The sequence below is a fragment of the Pristiophorus japonicus genome, chromosome 14 (assembly GCF_044704955.1).
Source record: "Pristiophorus japonicus isolate sPriJap1 chromosome 14, sPriJap1.hap1, whole genome shotgun sequence".
Lineage (NCBI taxonomy): Eukaryota > Metazoa > Chordata > Chondrichthyes > Pristiophoridae > Pristiophorus > Pristiophorus japonicus.
The window spans coordinates 12,939,761-12,958,583 of record NC_091990.1 but is presented as its reverse complement, the minus strand read 5'-3'; the positions used below and the strand labels follow the sequence as shown (position 1 = coordinate 12,958,583).

Genomic DNA, 18,823 nt, shown 5'->3' with positions numbered 1-18,823 from the left:
CGGTCTAACAAGGTACTATACAAGTTTGACATCACTTCTCTGCTTCAATTCTATCCCTCTAGAAAACATTGATAACATTCAATGAAGTACTTTTAATGTATTGAGCGTCTTGCTTGTGACGTCCTGAGATCCTGAAAGATGGTATAAACATTCAATTCCTTCTTTTGAGAAATATGCAAATTAAAGGGACACATGGATTTAAATTGTGTGCGTGCCTACCCACCCCCAAAAGCTTGGAGTCCTGCCACGACAGCTCTTGGGTGATTTGGGCGGATGTTGAACACAAAAGCTCTTTGCTCTGTTGTTAACATTACACATTTGTCATGCCTGTTCCGAGCATGTTTGTCCAAATAAGGAAGATAAGTTTGTTTGGTCCCACCTTTTTGCGGAAACGGTAACGCTGTTCTGCTCAATGCAGAATTACGACGTGCAACCTTCAATCATATGGGATTTTAAAAAGTTATAAATGTGCATTTAAAATACCTCCTGGCGGAGAGTAAAACAAAAGGCGCGCCGTGAGCGCTTGCAATGCCTGGGCTCCATTGTGAACAAGCGGAGGGCTGTTTGTTGTGGCTCTGACTGACGTGTGGCGGCCTTACGCAGTGTGTGGCTCCCCTTCCCCGGGCCCAGCGACCCGACCCCCCCCCCCAGCCTGGCCCAGCCCAGCCCAGTGAACTGACACTTGGGCCTCTGCTTCCCCAGCCCAGTGACCCGCCCCCCCCGCCGCTTTCGCTCGACGTTTCCCCTTTAAATCGGAAGATCGGAGGAGCAGGAGTCGGTTGGTCGGCGGACGCGGTGAGTCTCCCAAGCGCTGTGTGCTGGGCGCCGGGCCTCATTGCTTCCCTCTTCCCCCCCCCCTCCCGGCCGGGAGGCGGGGTCAGGCGCCCAGTGACCGCCACCCCCCCCCCCCCCTCGCGGCTCCCGTTTGGACCAGCGAGCCGCGCCCGGCCTCTCCCGCTTTTACAACCCGTCCCCGCCCCTTACAAAGCCTCGATGGTAAGTTGTGGGCCGGGGGGGGGGGCAAACCTGACCGGGCTGAGCGGCTCTCCCCGGTGGGCTCGGGGGGGCGGCCTTCACTCGCTGGGCGCTCTTTCCGCCTGCAGACGATGTGAGGAGATTTTTGACTCTTCCTCAGTGTTAACGAGGGAGCACTGAATTACATTTAAAAAAAAAAAATAACCCAGTTGCAAACCATTGTTAAGTTTAAAAAGATTGGGAGTTGGGTCAGTACAGCCTTTGTTTTCCCAGAACTCGTGCAATTTTACATTAGGAAAATAGCTGCATCTTGTAATACCGTGGTGCTTGTGAGGGTAAACGACACGGATGTTCTTTAATGCGTGGGGGGTTTTGATTATTCTCGTAGCTGGTGATCTGAAAAAAAGCCTGGTTTCAAGAACTTTCCACGCCGTTTTGTGTTGAGCTTGGTGAAGAAGTTGAGGTGGGGTATGTAAGACAAAGGGAACTGCATGGATTATCATGGAGGCCTGAGTGTGATTTCACTGCTGCTGTTGGTTAGTGTATGTTTATTGATTACTGTGTGCTAATTGTCACACTGAAAGACTTCTGATTGTAATGTGAATTTATTATGAAATAATATACGATTGACTGTTTTGCCAATGTAGACACTAACGTAAAGATAATGTGAGCTACCCTGACAGCAATTCAGTTGAACTCTTTTATATATTGAGTTCATACTGGAGCGGACATTTGTAGTTTCATATAGTTCAGTTAATTTTGTTTAAAATATATATCTTTTTCAGTACTTTGTGTGGTAGGTATTGATATGATGTGGATCAGAGGATAATAAAGGTGATTGTGACCTAGGGTCTGATGATATAATGCACATGTTGCCATCTGTGTGTTTAGCTGCTAAGCCACAATACAGTGTTATAATATTGTGCTTGAAATGGATTATTGGGATATAAATGACAACAATTTGAGGTGAGGATGCAACATTTTGTAATCAATAATGCAATATTAAGCCCCTACCATGCAGTGATTTATCTCTCTGGCATAATTTTTTTAATGTAATATATTCTAAGTACAAGGACATGGATGCAAGCAAACACTGAATACTCTGGGCTTGAAAAACAACTTCAACCCCTACGCTGTACTAAGTGCTCTTGGGATGATGCTGCTGTTGGCATAGCTTTTTTATGTCTTTGTGGCATTCTGTGTAAAATTTACAATACACACAGCAGGGAACTGCCTTATAATTGCATTAAAATTCATATTAATTAATCAAATTGCCCCCAGTGCTGTTCCAAGAGCACCTACAAAACCAAAATCAAAGTCATCTGGTGAAAGATTTGAATGCGAGTAATCTGTTTACAGTTCACTGGATGCAAAGTAACCTGGCATTTTGCACCTGTAGAACTTGTTCATCTAAATGTTATACAGAATAGAAGGAAAGAAAAGTAGTTAAGATTATCTGCCGCAAGACTTCTGGTATGTAAATAAATTATATGGCTGATGCAGATGACTGCTGTTATGAAAGTGAAACCATTCCGAGTGATTATATAGTTCACTTCATAAACGATCAAGATGCACATGATTTAGTTCGTGCAACATTATGTGCTGCTTTTTTAAACTTATTTGCTGGATCGCCACCATCTGTGTGTTCTTCATAAACAGTATTCAGATGATGGAATAATTCCTTTTTTTTTTAAATGAACTTTTTGGTTATTGCAGCTGCACTCTGCATCTAATATTTACTTTACTGATTGCTAGGGTGTAGTTCTGAAAGTTTATCCTCCTTATCAGACATGCCATAAGAGAATAATGGATACCATTACAAATCAATAGTCCTATTGAGGGCTTCCCTCTAGTACTAGATGTCAATGGCTTAACCTTTGTTTTTACGTTTTGTCATTTGAATCGGATGAAATTCCTGCCCTGAGATTGCTTTGTGATCTAAATAATATTTTTTTTAAATGTATCCAATATGTTGCATTACTTGGAGTCAGAAGGTTGTGGGATCAAGTCCCACTGCAGAGACTTGAGCACAAAAAAAATTAGGCTGACACTCCAGTGCAGTGCCGAGGGAGCACTGCAGTGTCAGAGGTGCCGTCTTTCAGATGAGACATTAAACCGAGGCCCCGTCTGCTCTCTCAAGTGGACCTAAAAGATCCTTTGGCACTATTTTGAAAAAGAGCAAGGAAGTGTCACCAGTGTCCTGCCCAATATTTATTCCTCAATCAACATAAGAAAAAAAAAAAGATCATCTGGTCATTATCACATTGCTGTTTGTGCAAGCTTGCTTTTGCGCAAATTGGCTGCCGCGTTTCCCATATTACAACAGTGACTACACTCCAAAAGAACTTCACTGGCTGTAAAGCGCTTTGAGATGTCCGGTGGTCGTGAAAGGCGCTATTTAAGTGCACATATTTCTTTTTTCTTTAGTTATGGGATGTGGGTTTCCATATACAATTTCTCCTCTTTTCTTCACACGCTCCCATCATCATGATGGGCAGCCTCTCGGAATCGAGGAAGACTTGCTTCCACTCTAAACATGAGTTCTTAAGTGACTGAACAGTCCAATACGAGAACCACAGTTCCTGTCGCAGGTGAGACAGATAGTTGTTGAGGGAAACGGTGGGTGAGAACTGGTTTGCCTCACCCTCTTTCTGCTGCCTGCGCTTGATTTCTGCATGCTCTCGGCGATAAGACTCGAGGTGCTCGGCGTCCCCCCGGATGCACTTCCTCCACCTAGGGCGGTCTTTGGCCAGGGATTCCCAGTTGTCGGTGGGGATGTTGCATTTTATCAGGGAGGCTTTGAAGGATGTCCTTGAAATGTTTCCTCTGCCCACTTTTGGCTCGTTTGCCGTGAAGGAGTTCCGAGTAGAGCGCTTGCTTTGGGAGTCTTGTGTCAGGCATGCGAACAACGTGGCCCGCCCACCGGGGCTGATCAAACGTGGTCCCGCTCCCACTAATGCAGTAGCTGCGGCCTCCTCCAGAGTGTTTCCTGCCTGACTGGGAGCCAAGGTTGTCAATCAGACTGGCTTCCGAGCGGGGATCCTGTTTTTTATTTTAAAAAGATGCACGCTGTGAATTTAAAACACAGCAAGTGGGGGCAATCTGGACTTCTGGGTTAGCCGATCAAAATGCCCCCCCCCCTCCGATTTGTGCAACCCGCTCCAGTAAATATTGGGGCCTGAGATTCTAGGCCACAGAGGGTAAGGAAAGTTAGAAAGTCATAAACATTGGAGCAGTGAATCCAACCAGATTCTTGGCTGGAGCTATGATAGGTTGCCTAGGAAGCTGTCTTAGATATATGCACAGAAAAAAGAAAATTAAGCTGCATACTTTATAAACAATTCAACATCTAATTGGTAGCTCTTTGAGAGCCAGCACAGGCATGATGGGCTAAATAGCCTGTGCTGTATGATTCTATCTAGGAGTGATTTGTAGTCGCCCATTAAGGGATTGAGATGGCATTATAATTTACCAGAGTGAAGTTTCACTAGGTTGTTAATTGCATATCAACCCCAAGAGCTGTTTGTGCATTGTAACACACTCCATGTGTACTTCGTAATGCATACAGGCAGAAGAATTTCTTGACATTTGCTTATTTCCCTGGGAGTAGTGGGAATTGTCATGGCCACCATTGTTATATAGCGTATTCCTACATTCAAATCTTGGGATTTCACAAGCAGTGATATGATACAGTGCCCGCTTGTAGGAGCTTGGCAGGGTGGAATCTCTTACTGCAAATTTAGACTCACGCTGACCACAGTTTTCTGTCCGTTGACAGAAACCTGTGATCAGCTTGAGCCGAATTTGCAATAAGTGCGTCTATCCTGCCAAGCTCCTGTATCTGGGCACTGAAGAAGGAAAGCTGCCCTTGTGTGATATACTGTATATTCCCACATTCAAATCATGATTTCACAAGTAGTGCTAAGAATATTGATAATTGCTTGATGCAAGACAGCATGTGTTTTACAAGGCAGTAATCTAATCATTGAATTCGGATGATTTTTTATCAACCTGTTATGGTTTGACTTCCAAATACCCAAGATCATTAACTTATTAATTTCTCACAGATATCCATTTTTCTCTGTTCAGACTTTCTACCCAGACTTTGTCTATTTACCTGGTTATATTAAGTAGCACTTATGCTCCTTGGAGCATAAATGTTTACAATGATTTACAGCCAACTAACTTTTAAAGCTTGATCTTCTTCATAATTCCTAATGTTAAGAAAAGTACTTCCAAAATTTATGGGGTGCGTATGTTTACTGTGTTACGGGGATGGTGAATCCAGATTCAAATTCATTCAATTTGGAAGTTCTATAATGTAACAATGTGACATCATCATACATCAACTACCTGAGGTATTCTTGCCATTTATGTTATTGGACTGTCATCTGCTATGCAGAGAAGAAAATTAAATCATAATGGTCAATTAATTCTACACCATGGGCCCAAGTTTCGGGCTGCGCCTAGAACGGCCTGGACGCCCGTTTTTCACGCCACAAAGTACGCCTAAAAAAAACCTTAGATTCTCTGGCTCCCTGCTGCTCCTCTGGAGCCGGGCGCGGCACAGCACGAGCTGTGGGGGGCGGAGCCAGGTCCCTGCGCTGAAAACAGTGCCGGGACCGCTGCACATGCGCGCTACAGTGGGCGCGTATGTGCAGTAGCTCCAGGCGCCCAAAACTGTGTGGGAGGGGCCCCGAAGCACGCAGCCCCTAGCCCTGGCCGAATGGCCTCACTGGGGCTACGTCGATAAGGCTGCCTCCCACGCCCAGCTCCTGCTTCCTCCTGACCCGACTTGACTCTCTCTTTTCCCCCCCCCCCCCCACCCCCGGACTGACCGACCGACCCGCGCTCCCGACCCCCCCGGATCCGGCGCCACCTACCTGTCAATCCGGTAAGTCTAAGCTCGAAGTCTTGGGCCCGGCCCGTTCAGCCTCCCTCTCCTTTCTTTCTTCTCTCTCTTTTCTCTCTCTTTACTCCATCTCCCCTTTTTCCCTCTCTCTTTTCTAAATATGTTATACCCTGCAATGTTTAATTCCCAGTCCTGATTTTTTTGTTGCCATACAGGTATCAGCCTTGCCTCAGTTGGCAGCACTCGTGCAACAGAATCAGAAGGTTGTAGGTTCAAGCCCCATGCCAGAGACTTGACCACGTAATCTAGGCTGACACTTCAGTACTGAGAGATTGCTGCACTTTTGGAGCCGCCATCTTGTAGATGAGATTTTAAACCAAGGTCCCATCTTTCCTCTCAGAAACATGTAAAAGATTCTATGGCATTATTCGAAGAAGAGCAGGAAGTCAATCCTGGTGTCTCGGCCAACTTTTACCCCTCAACCTTCAGTACCAAAAACATTATTTGGTCATTTATGTCATTGCTGTTTGTGGAGGTTTGCTGTACCCAAATTGGCTGCTGCATTTTCCCTGCATTACAACAGTGGCTACACTGCAAAATACTTAATTGAATGTGAAGTGCTTTGGTACACCCTGAGGTCATGAAAGGCACTATATAAATGTAAGTTTGTTCTCTCACTTTCTGTTCTCGCTTTGTTCTTTCCTATTTTCTAAGTTTTATTATAGGATGTAAAAATAGGCCAGATTGACCTTAGAAAAAAGAACTTGCATTTATATAAGCACCTTATCATGTCATCAGGACCTCCCAAAAGTGCTTCACAACCAATGGGTTTTGAACTGCAGTCGTTGTTGTTACATCGGCAAATGTAGCGATCAATTTATGTATAACAAGGTCCCACAAATAGTATATTTTGACTGGTTCTGTTTTCCCTTGGGTTTGGCCTTGCATTAGCTATTGTATGTATGGTTTCCAAAAAAAATTGTTTTCAAAGTTTGTAGTTTTATCAATAATTCTTCCGTGCCATCGCTGGTTTATAAATTGTTAAGCTGTGGGGTTGCATCTGTTAGTTACCAACGTCTACCTCGCTGTTTTTATTCAACACCTGGCATTTACCTGTACAGTGGCAACAGTCAGCAAAAGCTTCAATCTTGTTGATGCTGAGACATAAACTGGAAAAATTGAAAGAATAACTTGAATTTATATAGCACCTTTAATGACCACTGGACATCTCAAAGTGCTTTATAGCCAATGAATTATTTTGGAGTGTAGTCACTGTTGTAACGTAGGAAATATGGCAGCCAATTTGTGCAGAGCAAGCTCCCACAAACAGCAATGTGATAATGACCATATAATCTCTTTTTTTAGTGATGTTGATTGAGGGATAAATATTGGCCAGGACACCGGGGATAACTTCCCCCCCCCCCCCCCCCCCCGCTCTTCTTCGAAATAGTGCCATGGGATCTTTTACGTCCACCTGAGGGAGCAGACGGGGCCTCGGTTTAATGTCTTATCCGTGAGACGGATGAGCACTTGATATAGAGCTCTTTGAGCGAATGCATTGTTTTTCTTTTTAAAACTCTCAAAATTAAGACAGTAATTATTTTCATTGACCATTGGAAGCCTCACTACAGTATTTGCAAAAGACTTTTTATACGGGTATCACCTATGGTTTGTCTCTGACAGTGGCTCACTTTAACTTGGCCATTACCAAACATACTAATTACTCGCACTTGAATGTGCCTGAAAGGTTTCCGCAAACAGGAAGACTGTGTCATATTTTACGGATTATGGAGTGTGCTAGAAACATCAGTTGTAACTTCTACATGATCAGTAATAAGTGTAATGGTTAACTGAGCATCTACCTTTTATTGAAGTTTTGATTTTAAAAAAATATATATATTTTTGTGATCTGAAGAATTTTATCAAAATGCTGAATATTGAAGAGCCCAAAGAAACTTGCTCAAAGGAGACCCTCAATTTAAAATGTTTTAATTGCATGATACTGTAGTTTGCAGCCTGAAAGGAAAACTGGTAAAATTAGAATTTAAATTGGCAATGTAATTTAAAAGCCCAAAGTATACTGTGAATTATTTTTGATAGGGTCAGAATCCTGGCTAAAATTTTACAAAACAGAACAAAATTTGATTGGGCAAACCTGTATGAGATAATTGGCAGTGCAGTCGCAGAGTAGTTCAAAGTACATTGAACAGCAGTAAGGACTGACCCTGGGGCTACAGCAGGCTTGCGGTAACAATTCTCCATTTTATGTTTTGAATTGTTGAGCATTTTTTGCATTGAAGCTTTGTTTATCATTTAATCTAAATTGCTATTTGGGAAATGGAGTGGGGGTTGGCAGGGGGGAGGGAAAGAGGTATGCTGGTAAGGGAGCACTGTGCCTAAGCAAAACATACAATATTTAAGTGTAATGTGTGCATGTATGGCTGATGTGATATGTGCACTGCCTAATGTGGATGAGATCAGGGAGGTCTCCAGTTCGATCATCATTTTGTGCTGAGTTAGATGATCTCGGGAGGTAATAGGAGCACTACGTTGGTGACGTTGCTGCTCTGGGCTAGGGATGAGTAAAGTCAACTAGGGTTCCCGATTCTGATTACTATTTAGTAAGCGCTACTGGAAAATGTATACACTTGAACTTTCGGTAAGGACTGGACTGAGTTCCACGATGATGCTCATTATCATATAACCTGCTAATAGCTTTATTGGTCCAAATGGGTAGATGATGAAGGGTCTACTTTGTGCTGCGTACCGGAGGGCAACTAGCACCTTTGGAACCATACCCCAGTTGGTGCCTTCACAGGAGGAGGTGAAAAAAACCAGAGCAGAGAAAATTGGATTCAATTTTTTATAATTCTATAACTTATTGTAAAGTCTTCCTGTAGCTCGTCTTCGATTATGGAAGTAACTTGAATACAATTTTTCAGATATAATAGTGGATTTTCTATCCATCTATCTTCCAAGTTACACAAATGGTGATGTAACACTCGTTTTGTTTTATACAATTACAGCAAGTACCAAAGGTAAACTCGAAGGCTGCAAAAAGTGCTTTTCTTTGGCATGGCAGGAGGCAGAAGAGGTTCAAGTAGGACATCCTACTGCAGAACGCCACTCAATGAATCTGGATCATTAGGGGGCTCGAGCTATTCCACCAGCTCACCCATTACAGGAGTGCGATCAAGGACCAGGTAAAGAGTACCCTGAGAGTGAAAATTAGTGATTTATTCCTGCTGTCTCCTCGCTAGCAAATAAAATAGCAACTGACCGGTTTAATTTCTCCTTTAGAGATTTAGATCTCATGTTTGAAAGTAAAGCACTTTTAAAATCCTATGTTTGACTTCTAAAAGTCGAGGTTTTGGTACATTTTTAATGTGTTATCCAAAATTATTTAGTTTATAGAACCAAATCTTTGAAGAAAACATTTCACTTCATGTAACCTGTTGCTGATTTTAGATCGGTGGAATTGCAGAGGTCTGATAACTCCTTCATTATTAATTGTGTTCAACAGATTTTACGATACTAACTTTTGTATTCTACCATTACTAAAATCTGCTGTTGACCATGTTAAATTGAACAAATGTATGTAATAATTCTTCACTCACTTATTCATTGAAATAAACCTTGGACTTGGATGTAGAAATATTGGGGGGCAATTTTCCATGGGCCAGGATCCTAGTTCTCATGCAGAAAAAACACCTAATTTGCATGGGGATGGCAAGTACTTGCGTCATTCTGGGCGCCCACCTGATGGGAAATAGATGTTGTAATGTATTTGCTTCATGGGTTCTTTACTTAAGAATTTATAGCAACACATTGCTATTAAGAACTAGTTGGTTTATTAGCAAAGGTTTAACAATCACACTGCACATTACCAGTTCATCCAGCACGCTCACAACCACATGCCTCACCGTGGATCCCCTAAACCCAACTGGCTGGGGTTTTATTGAGTCTTGTGAACATCATGTGTTTGGCTAAGCCACTCCCAACTCAACAGCTCTACAACTATTTTGAGTTGTACCTGTAAAAACATAAATCATTAAATCAAGTGCCTCCTGGCTTTTAAAAAAAAAAAAAAGTGGGGGTGGGGGGTCACTAAAACCGACAAACTTAAACAAACTAAACTTTAGACATGTGATTCAAATCAAAATTTGGTTGCCGGGGGTGATGATGCACTCCAGTCCCTCCAGCGCCCACTTCTCGCGGAAGGCCGCGAGCTTACCGGTGGGCACCGCGTGCTCCATCTCCAGGGACACCCTGACTCGAATGTAACTGCGGAAGAGAGGCAGGCAGTCGGGCTGAATGACCCCCTCGACTGCCTGGACCACCTTGGCCAGGCCCAGGAGCAGTTCTCCGAGGAGGCCTCCCGACCTGCCCACTCCCCTCCGCACAAGGTGTCCAAAAATCAGGAGCGTGGGACTGAAGTGCAACCAGAATTTGAGGAGCAGCCCCTTCAAGTATTGGAAGAGGGGCTGCAACCTCACACAATCAACATAAACATGGAACACGGACTCTTCCAGACCGCAGAAATTGTAGGCGGCCTGGGAGTCCGTGAACCGACTTTAAAAACTGATTGCAAAGGACTGCCCCGTTCAACACCCTCCAGGCCAAGTCCCCGATAAATAAAGGGAGGGCTCCCGCATAGAGAGCACTCCATTGGGGACCCCCGCCTCCTCCGGATGGCAAGATGGTGCGCCATGGCATGTCCGGACGGCAGACAAGGATGGCCAAGTGGAGAGTGCGCAAGAGCAGCCTGAACAGGAATCCCCTCCGCGCAGAACTGAAAGGCACGGAGGGGATTTCCCGGAGGAGGCTCAAGTTGTGAGGCGCTGGCTCCCGAGGGAGGGCTTGGTGCCGATGAAGAATTCCATCCGGACGGGATTGCCTCACGTACTTGAGCCTCCTCGACGCCTCCTAATGGAGTCAGGGCCCAGTGCCGTTTTTAGCGACTTGATGGCATTTGGCCGGACGTCGGCCCAGGATAGGCGCCATGCCGGCTCTTCCGGCGCCATCCAGCAGATCCCTGACCCTGGTCACCTTGCCAAACACAGCCCTCTCGTCCGCCTGCCACCTAAAACCACGCTCGTTGAGGTACGGATTCTTGAGCAGCGGCTCCCGACAGACAGCCGCCACTCCAGACGGGGGAGAGCTGCGCTTGGTGATGATTTTGTTCCAGACCCTGACGAGTTCCTGGTAAAAGACAGGCAGCTCCCGCATGACGGTCCGGACGCCTCCCAGCTTTACAAACAGGAGTTGCATGTCATAATTGAGGCAGTACTGCTGGCGGAAGAAATAAGTCGCCAGCGCATACCATCGAAGAGGATACTTGACATACAGGTATCTTTGCAGGGTCTGAAGCCGGAAAGTCGCAGCCTGGGTGTTTACGCATACCAACGCCTGACCGCCCTCCTTAAGCGGAAGATTTGAAGCTGCAGCAGAGACCCAATGCTTCCTGTTGTTCCAGAAGTCGTCGACCAGCTTCTTCTTTATCTTGGTGACAAACGCAGGGGGAGGGGTCAAAGTGACCAACCGGTACCACAGCATAGCGGCCACCAGCTGGTTTCTGACTAGCGCTCGACCCCTGTAGGACAGCACTCTGAGCAGTCCTGTCCAGCGCCCTAGGCGAGCGGTGACTTTGGTCTCCAGCTCTTGGCAGTTTGCCGGCCAGGGATCTTCGGCAGGGCTAAGGTAGACTCCCCAGATAGAGGAGATGGGTTGTGCTCCAGGCAAAAGGCCTGAACTCCTCCGGCAAGGAGTCCACCCGTCACTGACCCACTAGGAGTCCGGAACATTTCTCCCAGTTAATCCTGGCAGAGGATGCGGTCGAGCAAATCTTACACTCTCATCCTCCCCAGGTCATGGGGATCCGCAACCATGAGGAGTACGTCATTGGCGTAAACCAAGAGGGGGACCTCCACGCCCGGCCCTTGCAGAGCCAGTCCCGTCAACCTCTTCCACAAGAGGCGCAGGAAAAGCTCCACGCCTACGGCATATAACTGGCTGGACATGGGGCATCCCTGGCGCACCCCTCTCCCAAAGCGAAGTGGCGCAGTCAAAGACTCGTTAACCTTAATCAGATACTCCACGGCGGCGTTCAAAATTCAGATGTGGGCAGCGAAATGCGTCCTGAACCCGAAAACGGGCAGAGTCCCGAAAAAATACTCATGATCCACCTTGTCAAACGTCTTCTCCTGATCGAAGGAAAGGAAGGCGACCGACAGACCAATCCTCCGGGAATGGTGGACCAGGTTGCGGATCAGATGAATGTTGTGGATTGTCTGGCCTGGGACCGTGTACGACTGGTCGGGGTGGATCATGTGGTCCAGCACGGCGCCAGGCGAGTACATATGGCCCTGGCAAAAAATGTTGTAATCTGTGCTGAGGAGTAGGTGGAGATCGTCCTTCTTGGGCCGCAGGACAATGACTGCCCTGTGCCAAGAACATAAGAACATAAGAACATGGAACAGGAGTAGGCCATCTAGCCCCTCGAGCCTGCTCCACCATTCAATAAGATCATGGCTGATCTGGTCGTGGACTCGGCTCCACTTACCCGTCCTCTCCCCGTAACCCTTAATTCCCTTATTGCTTAAAAATCTATTAAAAGAGAGGGGCATCTCTCAGGTTGCCAGACTTTCCCCCAGGACCCATACGTAGTCGCCCCCCAGGACTTTCCAGAACGCCCTGTGGAACTCCATGGTCAGCCCGTCCAGGACTTTCCCCTCGAGAGCTGATCAAGGGCACCAGTCAGCTCCGCCAAGCCTGGTGGAGCGTCCAGGTTTGCGACAATCCTTCCACAAAATTCTGCATGCTTTCTCGCTGGACGGATCCGGAGAGAACAGAGCCCTGTAATCATCTCTGGCTCTGTTAGTGATGCCCTCTGGATCCGAGACCAGAGATTCGTTGTCTGCCAGCAGCATTTAGAGCTGCTTACGGACCCCTTGTCTGTTTTCCAGCGAGTAGAAGAACGGGGAGCCGCGGTCCAGGTCCCGGAGGAACCGGATACGCGACCTCACGAACGCGCCGCGGGACCCGACAAACTGCAGGTCCTTCGGCGCATCCTCCTTCTCTTCGTACACCGTCCGCAGGGCCAGGTCCTCGACGATTTGACCGAGATGGGACTCCAGGTCCTTCTCCAGGCACCCCACCCTGGCCTCACACCTCTTAGTCGACCCCTTTGTGTACTCCTGACAGAGGAGCCAAGCCTTGCCCACATCCCACCATAATCTCAAGGAGGGGAAGCCCCCCCCTGCTTTCTCCTCCACAGTCGGCCCAGAACGGACGGAACGAATCCCGGAACCGCTTTTCCTCCAGCAGCAGGTTGTTAAAATCCCAGTATGAGGATCCCACCCATGTGCGGAGCGAAGTGAGCTCCGCCCACACCAGGTGGTGGTCTGAGCACGGCACCGGCCGTAAGGAAGCTGCCGGAACGCAGGAGATGTATGCTCGTGATATGTACAGGCGGTTGATTCTGGACCATCCGCTTCCAGGCCTCCCCCAAGTGAAGCCGCTGGAGTCGGAGTGGAGATTTCGCCAGACGTCCATCAAGTCAAAGGACCCGACCAGCTCCCTCAACTTCTCCATCGCCGCTATGTTCTGCGGGGCACCGGAGCGGTCCCTCGCCTCGAGCGTGCAGTTAAAATCCGCCCCGAGGACAATGCAGTTGCAGATGTCGATGAAGCCTAAAACAGTGGACACTTCTTTGAAGAAGCGCACTTGCTGCGCACCGGGTTGAGGGGCGTACACGTTCACTAAATGGAGCGGTACGGTCCCCAGGCGAACAGTGATATGGAGCAAGTGGTCTGGCACGGACTCCTTGACCTCCAAGATCTCCAGCTGAAAATGTGGGGCCAGCAAGATAGCCACCCCACAAGAAGTGGAGGTGAGGTGGCTCATGCGGACCTCTCCTTGCCATTCCAGGAGCCACATGGCCTTGTTTCCTGGAACAGTGTGGGTTTCTTGCAGGAAGCACACCGCATATTTCTCCTCCCTTAGGAGCGAAAAGTTATTAAATCTGCGATGCGCCTCTGCCGCTGATGATGAGGTTGACTATGGTTATCTGCATGACAAGAGCATAGTGCAACCCTTACTAACTCTACTGTGGGGAGGGAGCGGAGTCATATGATGACCTCAGCAACCCAGTGAGGAACATTTTGAACCGATGCAGCTCACAATTGTATTTTTGGGACAAGGCCCTGTCCGCGCCCATGGTTTTGACGGCGGCACGGACGGACCTGGATGAGCAATGCCAACTCGGACCATTTGTCCAGGGCCAGCTGGACTTTATTGCCGTGACTGTGGCATTCTGCTATAAAATCCCGGCGTTCCTTGACCGGAATGAGGGGGGACTCGGCGAGGGGCACGAGGAGATCCACCGCCTTACTGGCAATGGACTCTAAATCCTCTCCCGCGCCCAGCATCGAGTCCCTGCCCTCCTCCAGGAGGTCGCAGCTAATGTATCCTGTGTGATCCGTCGACCAGGTACGGCAAACGGCCCGACCGCACCATCCATCCTTACCTCAGTCACGATCCCACCCCCAGGATCAACAGCAGAGGGCTGCTCCTGGGGTGCCGGGTCATAAAGCGGCCGTGTACGGGTGATCCCCTCCACCCCAGGCACCGGGGTGCATGGAGAAACTAGGCTGAAAAATATCTCCAGTTCCACCCGGTGCCAATGTCAGATAGATAGGCAGTCCTCACCCTCCCCGCCACCACCCTCCGATCCTGGGCCAGACAGTGGGGTTGGGGTGTTTTTAGTGGTGTGTGGGGCCTAGTTATACACAAGAACCCCACACACTTACACACAACCCCAATGATGTTCCGGCTGCCTTTATCTTCTTTCCTCCCGCCACCTTAAAAAAAAAAAACAGTCTTTTTGGAAAGTGCACCAACAACATCCACTTGTAAACCTTGAAATGGCTCTCCCTCCTTCCACACAGCTGATGGTGTTTTCACAAATGGCAGCTGCTGCTTCCCCTCCCCCCCCCCCCCTCTCAAGCTCTGTAGCAGCAGTTGCCACAGGCAGACAACTCTTGCTGTCCTCCTCTAGGCATCTCTGTTGTAATAGCAGGCTCCTTCTCCTCTCACCGGGTCCTGGTCTCCCTCTCAACGCAACAGCTGGTGCGGGGGGAAAGAGTCCAGACCACTTTGCTGTTCTGGCCTTCCCTCCTTTGGAGGGCCATTACAGCCCATCTGCAGGCTGCTAGACTTCCTTTCCCTGGGTGCACCGGCCTCTATTGCTGCCCCATGTTCCTGTGAGGCTGCGTAGCGGGAACAACCGAGGCGGGGACTCCCTGGTCCTGCACCTCTTCACGTTGAATTGCTTATCGGAACATGCAGAAAGTCTGCCTTGACACGGCCATCCTGAAACCACAGACTGGATAAAACGTATCCAGCAGAACAGGAGATGATCATTCGCCCCGTGATCTCCGTCTAATAACAATCAACCCGAAGCATTTCAGTTGGTTATCTGATGGACAATGCATTGTCTTCAGAAAAGTATGTAAATAAAACCCCTAAAAAAAATATGTAATTTGCTAAGATTCCATTTCTTTTTCAATGAGTAAGGAAAGATGTGCAGGTGGTGGAATGATATTAGCAGCATTCACACCATTGGAGGCAGCAGGAATTTTATTTTGTGTGTAAAATGAATGGTTGAATAGAGCAGCATTACAGTTGTGTGTGCACATGGATGATTTTGGGGATTTCGGCCATGGTGTGTTGAGGCACTGATCAAAGACCAGGTACTTCCCGTAGCAAATGAGGGAAATTTACCCAGAGTCTTGCTTGTGCACCTCCCGGTGGCTAATGATATATTTCTTGCAATAGTACAACAATTTTCCTACCAGCACTCCTGTCCAGGCATTTTACTTATCCCAGGGAGACTAAAGATAGAGAAGTGGCTCTGTAAAATTGTACCAATACAAACTGGCATTTTTTGGGGGTGCAGCTAAAATTAGGTTAATGTAATGTTCATTAATATTTGCCAATTTGGACATTGGTAGCATATTGGTTTAACTCTTTCACCTCTGAACTCTGGGGTTGAATCTGCTGGCATGAAAGTCTCCTCTGTAATGATGTAAGGGCCCGATGTGAAATGAATTTGAGCAGCCTACATAGTTCCTCACGTCTACAATTCACGATCAATTGGGGAAAATCACATGACTGATGTGGGAAATTGAAAAATTCCCACGTGTCCTTGAGTGGGGTGGGGGGGCAGGCGGGGAGGTGATGTAGGAAAGAGGGGGTTAAGAACATTAGGTCAAAATAGAGAATTTGACTTTCTAGCCTAACGTTAGAATGTTTGCTGACAGTGGGTACCCAAAATAGAGTAGTGTTTCATTCACCAGCAAAGACATTAAGCCCTTGATTAGCACATAAATGTCACATAGCCAAAGTATTTTCCTCATAATTGTTTGATTAAATGCAATGATCCTCTGCGCCCCTCACCAACACACAAATCACTATTAAATGTTTCTGCTTTTATAATTGCTTATAAATGAATGGGTTTCTGGACAGGTGACAATACTTGGTGGGGAAGAATATTTTAATTGATTTTACTTTTACTTCAAGGAGTGAGTTCACATGAGGAAACTAGTGATTGTTTAAATAACCTTTTATATTATCATGACATTGTCAACTGCATTTTTTGATTTTTGTCATTAGGAGTGGCTCAGGAACTGGCTTGACAAGCCCTCCCCTGGCAACCCAGACTGTGATCCCTCTGAAACACAATAAGATTCCTGAACTACCTCTTGAGAAAAGCATTCTGTTCGAGCTTCACCTTCTCTTCTGCCACCTCATAGCTTTGTTCGTTCATTACATCAACATCTATAAAACAGTATGGTGGTATCCTCCAGCTCACCCACCTTCACTTACATCACTGGTGAGTATCAATTTATTGCTCCATGTGATCTCCTAGGTGAGAGTTCTTTTGGTCAAAATGGTTCAATGGAACCTAACTTTCTCGTGGACCGTCTAGAATGCTAATCAAACTTAATGTTAAGTAAAGAGAGAATCTACCTATGTTCATGTGTACTGCACACTGAAATTCATAGCATTGTGCTGGTAAAATCTTATTCCCAACCATGCTATATGACTGCATCCTGAGCATCTGGGCTGCTCCTCTTGTGCTCTGGCTCTGGCCCTGGGAATTCTGGGCCAGGGCATAAGGACATAAGAAAGTTTGAAACTAGACAAGGCTATTCGCCATCCAACCCACTTCTACGACAATCCACGCAACATTGACACAATCGTAAACTTTTCCGCCATTGCCCTCCAAGTTCTCCGTACTCTTACCTGAACCCTCTTGTGAATCAAAATGCCTCTACAATCCTCAATCCCCTTTTTTGGACAGGTATTTGATCCAGAATTATTATTTTTTAGTTGTCTGTTGCACACGTCAGTAATGTCTTTTTACAACAACAAAAATTGGAATTTCTAGTAGTTTCCATTTGAAATGTTTAATTTTCCACCGCTGATTGCATTGGTGGAGTCTGCTGCTCCCTGTATAAATTCTGTTCAGGACTAGAGGACAATTGATGGTGGTAATAAGAAATCAGTGGTGTGGGGCAGGTGATCAAATGCACAATACTCCAGTTCATCACAACACAACACAACACCACCTTGAGGGGCCTTCGTGTCTTCACATCCAACATTTGGAGATGTTCTGAAAGCTAGTAGCTTCAATCAAATGAGATGATACAATATATAGATTTTTAAATTAAGTTTCCTCTTTTAACAGTTTTATAATTCCTGTCAGTAGACCTAATTCTTTATGGGAATGCTTTCCCTGCTCGGGGCTCTGAGGTCAGTTGAAGTATCTTACTGCTGCCCTGGCTGATGATGGTTAAGAATATTTAATTTTGGCTCAGACTGGGGAATCACACCCAGGAACTTTCTGTTTTGTATAGCGGGGACTTTACTTCTGAGCATCGGGACAATCCTACAACCTAAAGAACACGCAGTAGCATAGGAAACAGAATTACGATTTGGCAAAACTAGACTACAATATTCAACCAAAAATGTCTTTAACATCACACAGATGGGGCCTAAATTTGCGGTCGGAGGCTTCCCTTGGGTGGATGCTTCTGAACCACAATAAATCTATCACCTACCTGATGGTCCTGGAACCACGGAGACTCGTGCTACTGGGCCTCTATGCGTAGGCCTGTGTAGAGGACCACATATCCCAGGGGAGCAAGTGGTTCGCAAACCCAACCAATCAAAAAGGGGAGTTCCATTATGCTTTTGAGGATTTCATTTACGTAAGGAATCCCCATAAGCCGAATAGGAATCACCCAAAAAACACGTACACAACCTTGAAATATTTTTTAAAAATCAAATGTTTAAATGTTTAAAATGTAATTAAAATACAATTTCATTAAACATTTAAAACAAATTAAATTTTTTGAAAAATAAATGTAAACACTTTAAGGGGCCAAAAATAACACACGCTTATTTTACAGGTTTTTGAATGTTAAAATTATTTTTTTAATATTTATTTCACCCTTACACTGGTAAAAGAAGGCCTTATGCCTGCTTTTACCAGGCATAAGAGTTTCATGGGCATTCGCTGGGCAGTACTTGGGTAAATAGCCCAACTCTCCATTCGCCATCGAATGTCCATTCCCTGGGCATGCGGAGGATCTGTCAAGATGATTTGACAGATCGCACGTTCCGGGTTTTCGCGCTTGCCCGGCCCATGCATAAACCCGAACGTGCGAGGCACTTGCGGACGCGATCATAGGCCACGGAAAATCCAGGCCATGGTTTATTTAAGCCTTTGAATTCTCCTATGAAGAAGTGAATATCAGCAGTCCATTTTGCTGTGTAAATTTTCTGGATAAACTGTTTCAGATGAAGGTTCCTTTTTTTTTTAAATCTGTACCTTGTGGTACTCAGTTGCTTCCTGATCAAGAGAGTGAGGTGAACTTCCCTCAATAACCATGAGCCATTGTATAATTTTTGAATCTATTTATATTTTGA

At 46.3% G+C, this 18,823-nt stretch overlaps 1 protein-coding gene across 7 annotated transcripts in view; it reads left to right on the top strand.

Annotated features, from left to right (window-relative positions):
• The first annotated feature begins 254 nt into the window (after positions 1 to 254).
• The window catches only part of tmem39b (transmembrane protein 39B), a 31,127-nt gene continuing 12,558 nt past the window's right edge, over positions 255 to 18,823 (top strand). Inside the window, exons 1-4 of one of the 7 annotated variants that reach the window (XM_070898898.1) lie at positions 255 to 795; positions 1,364 to 1,511; positions 8,854 to 9,030; positions 16,502 to 16,721. In XM_070898898.1, the coding sequence (XP_070754999.1) occupies positions 8,903 to 9,030; positions 16,502 to 16,721 (348 nt within the window). In that variant the 5' untranslated portion in view covers positions 255 to 795; positions 1,364 to 1,511; positions 8,854 to 8,902. The other 6 variants (XM_070898899.1, XM_070898902.1, XM_070898900.1 and 3 more) reach the window with 6 other exon arrangements.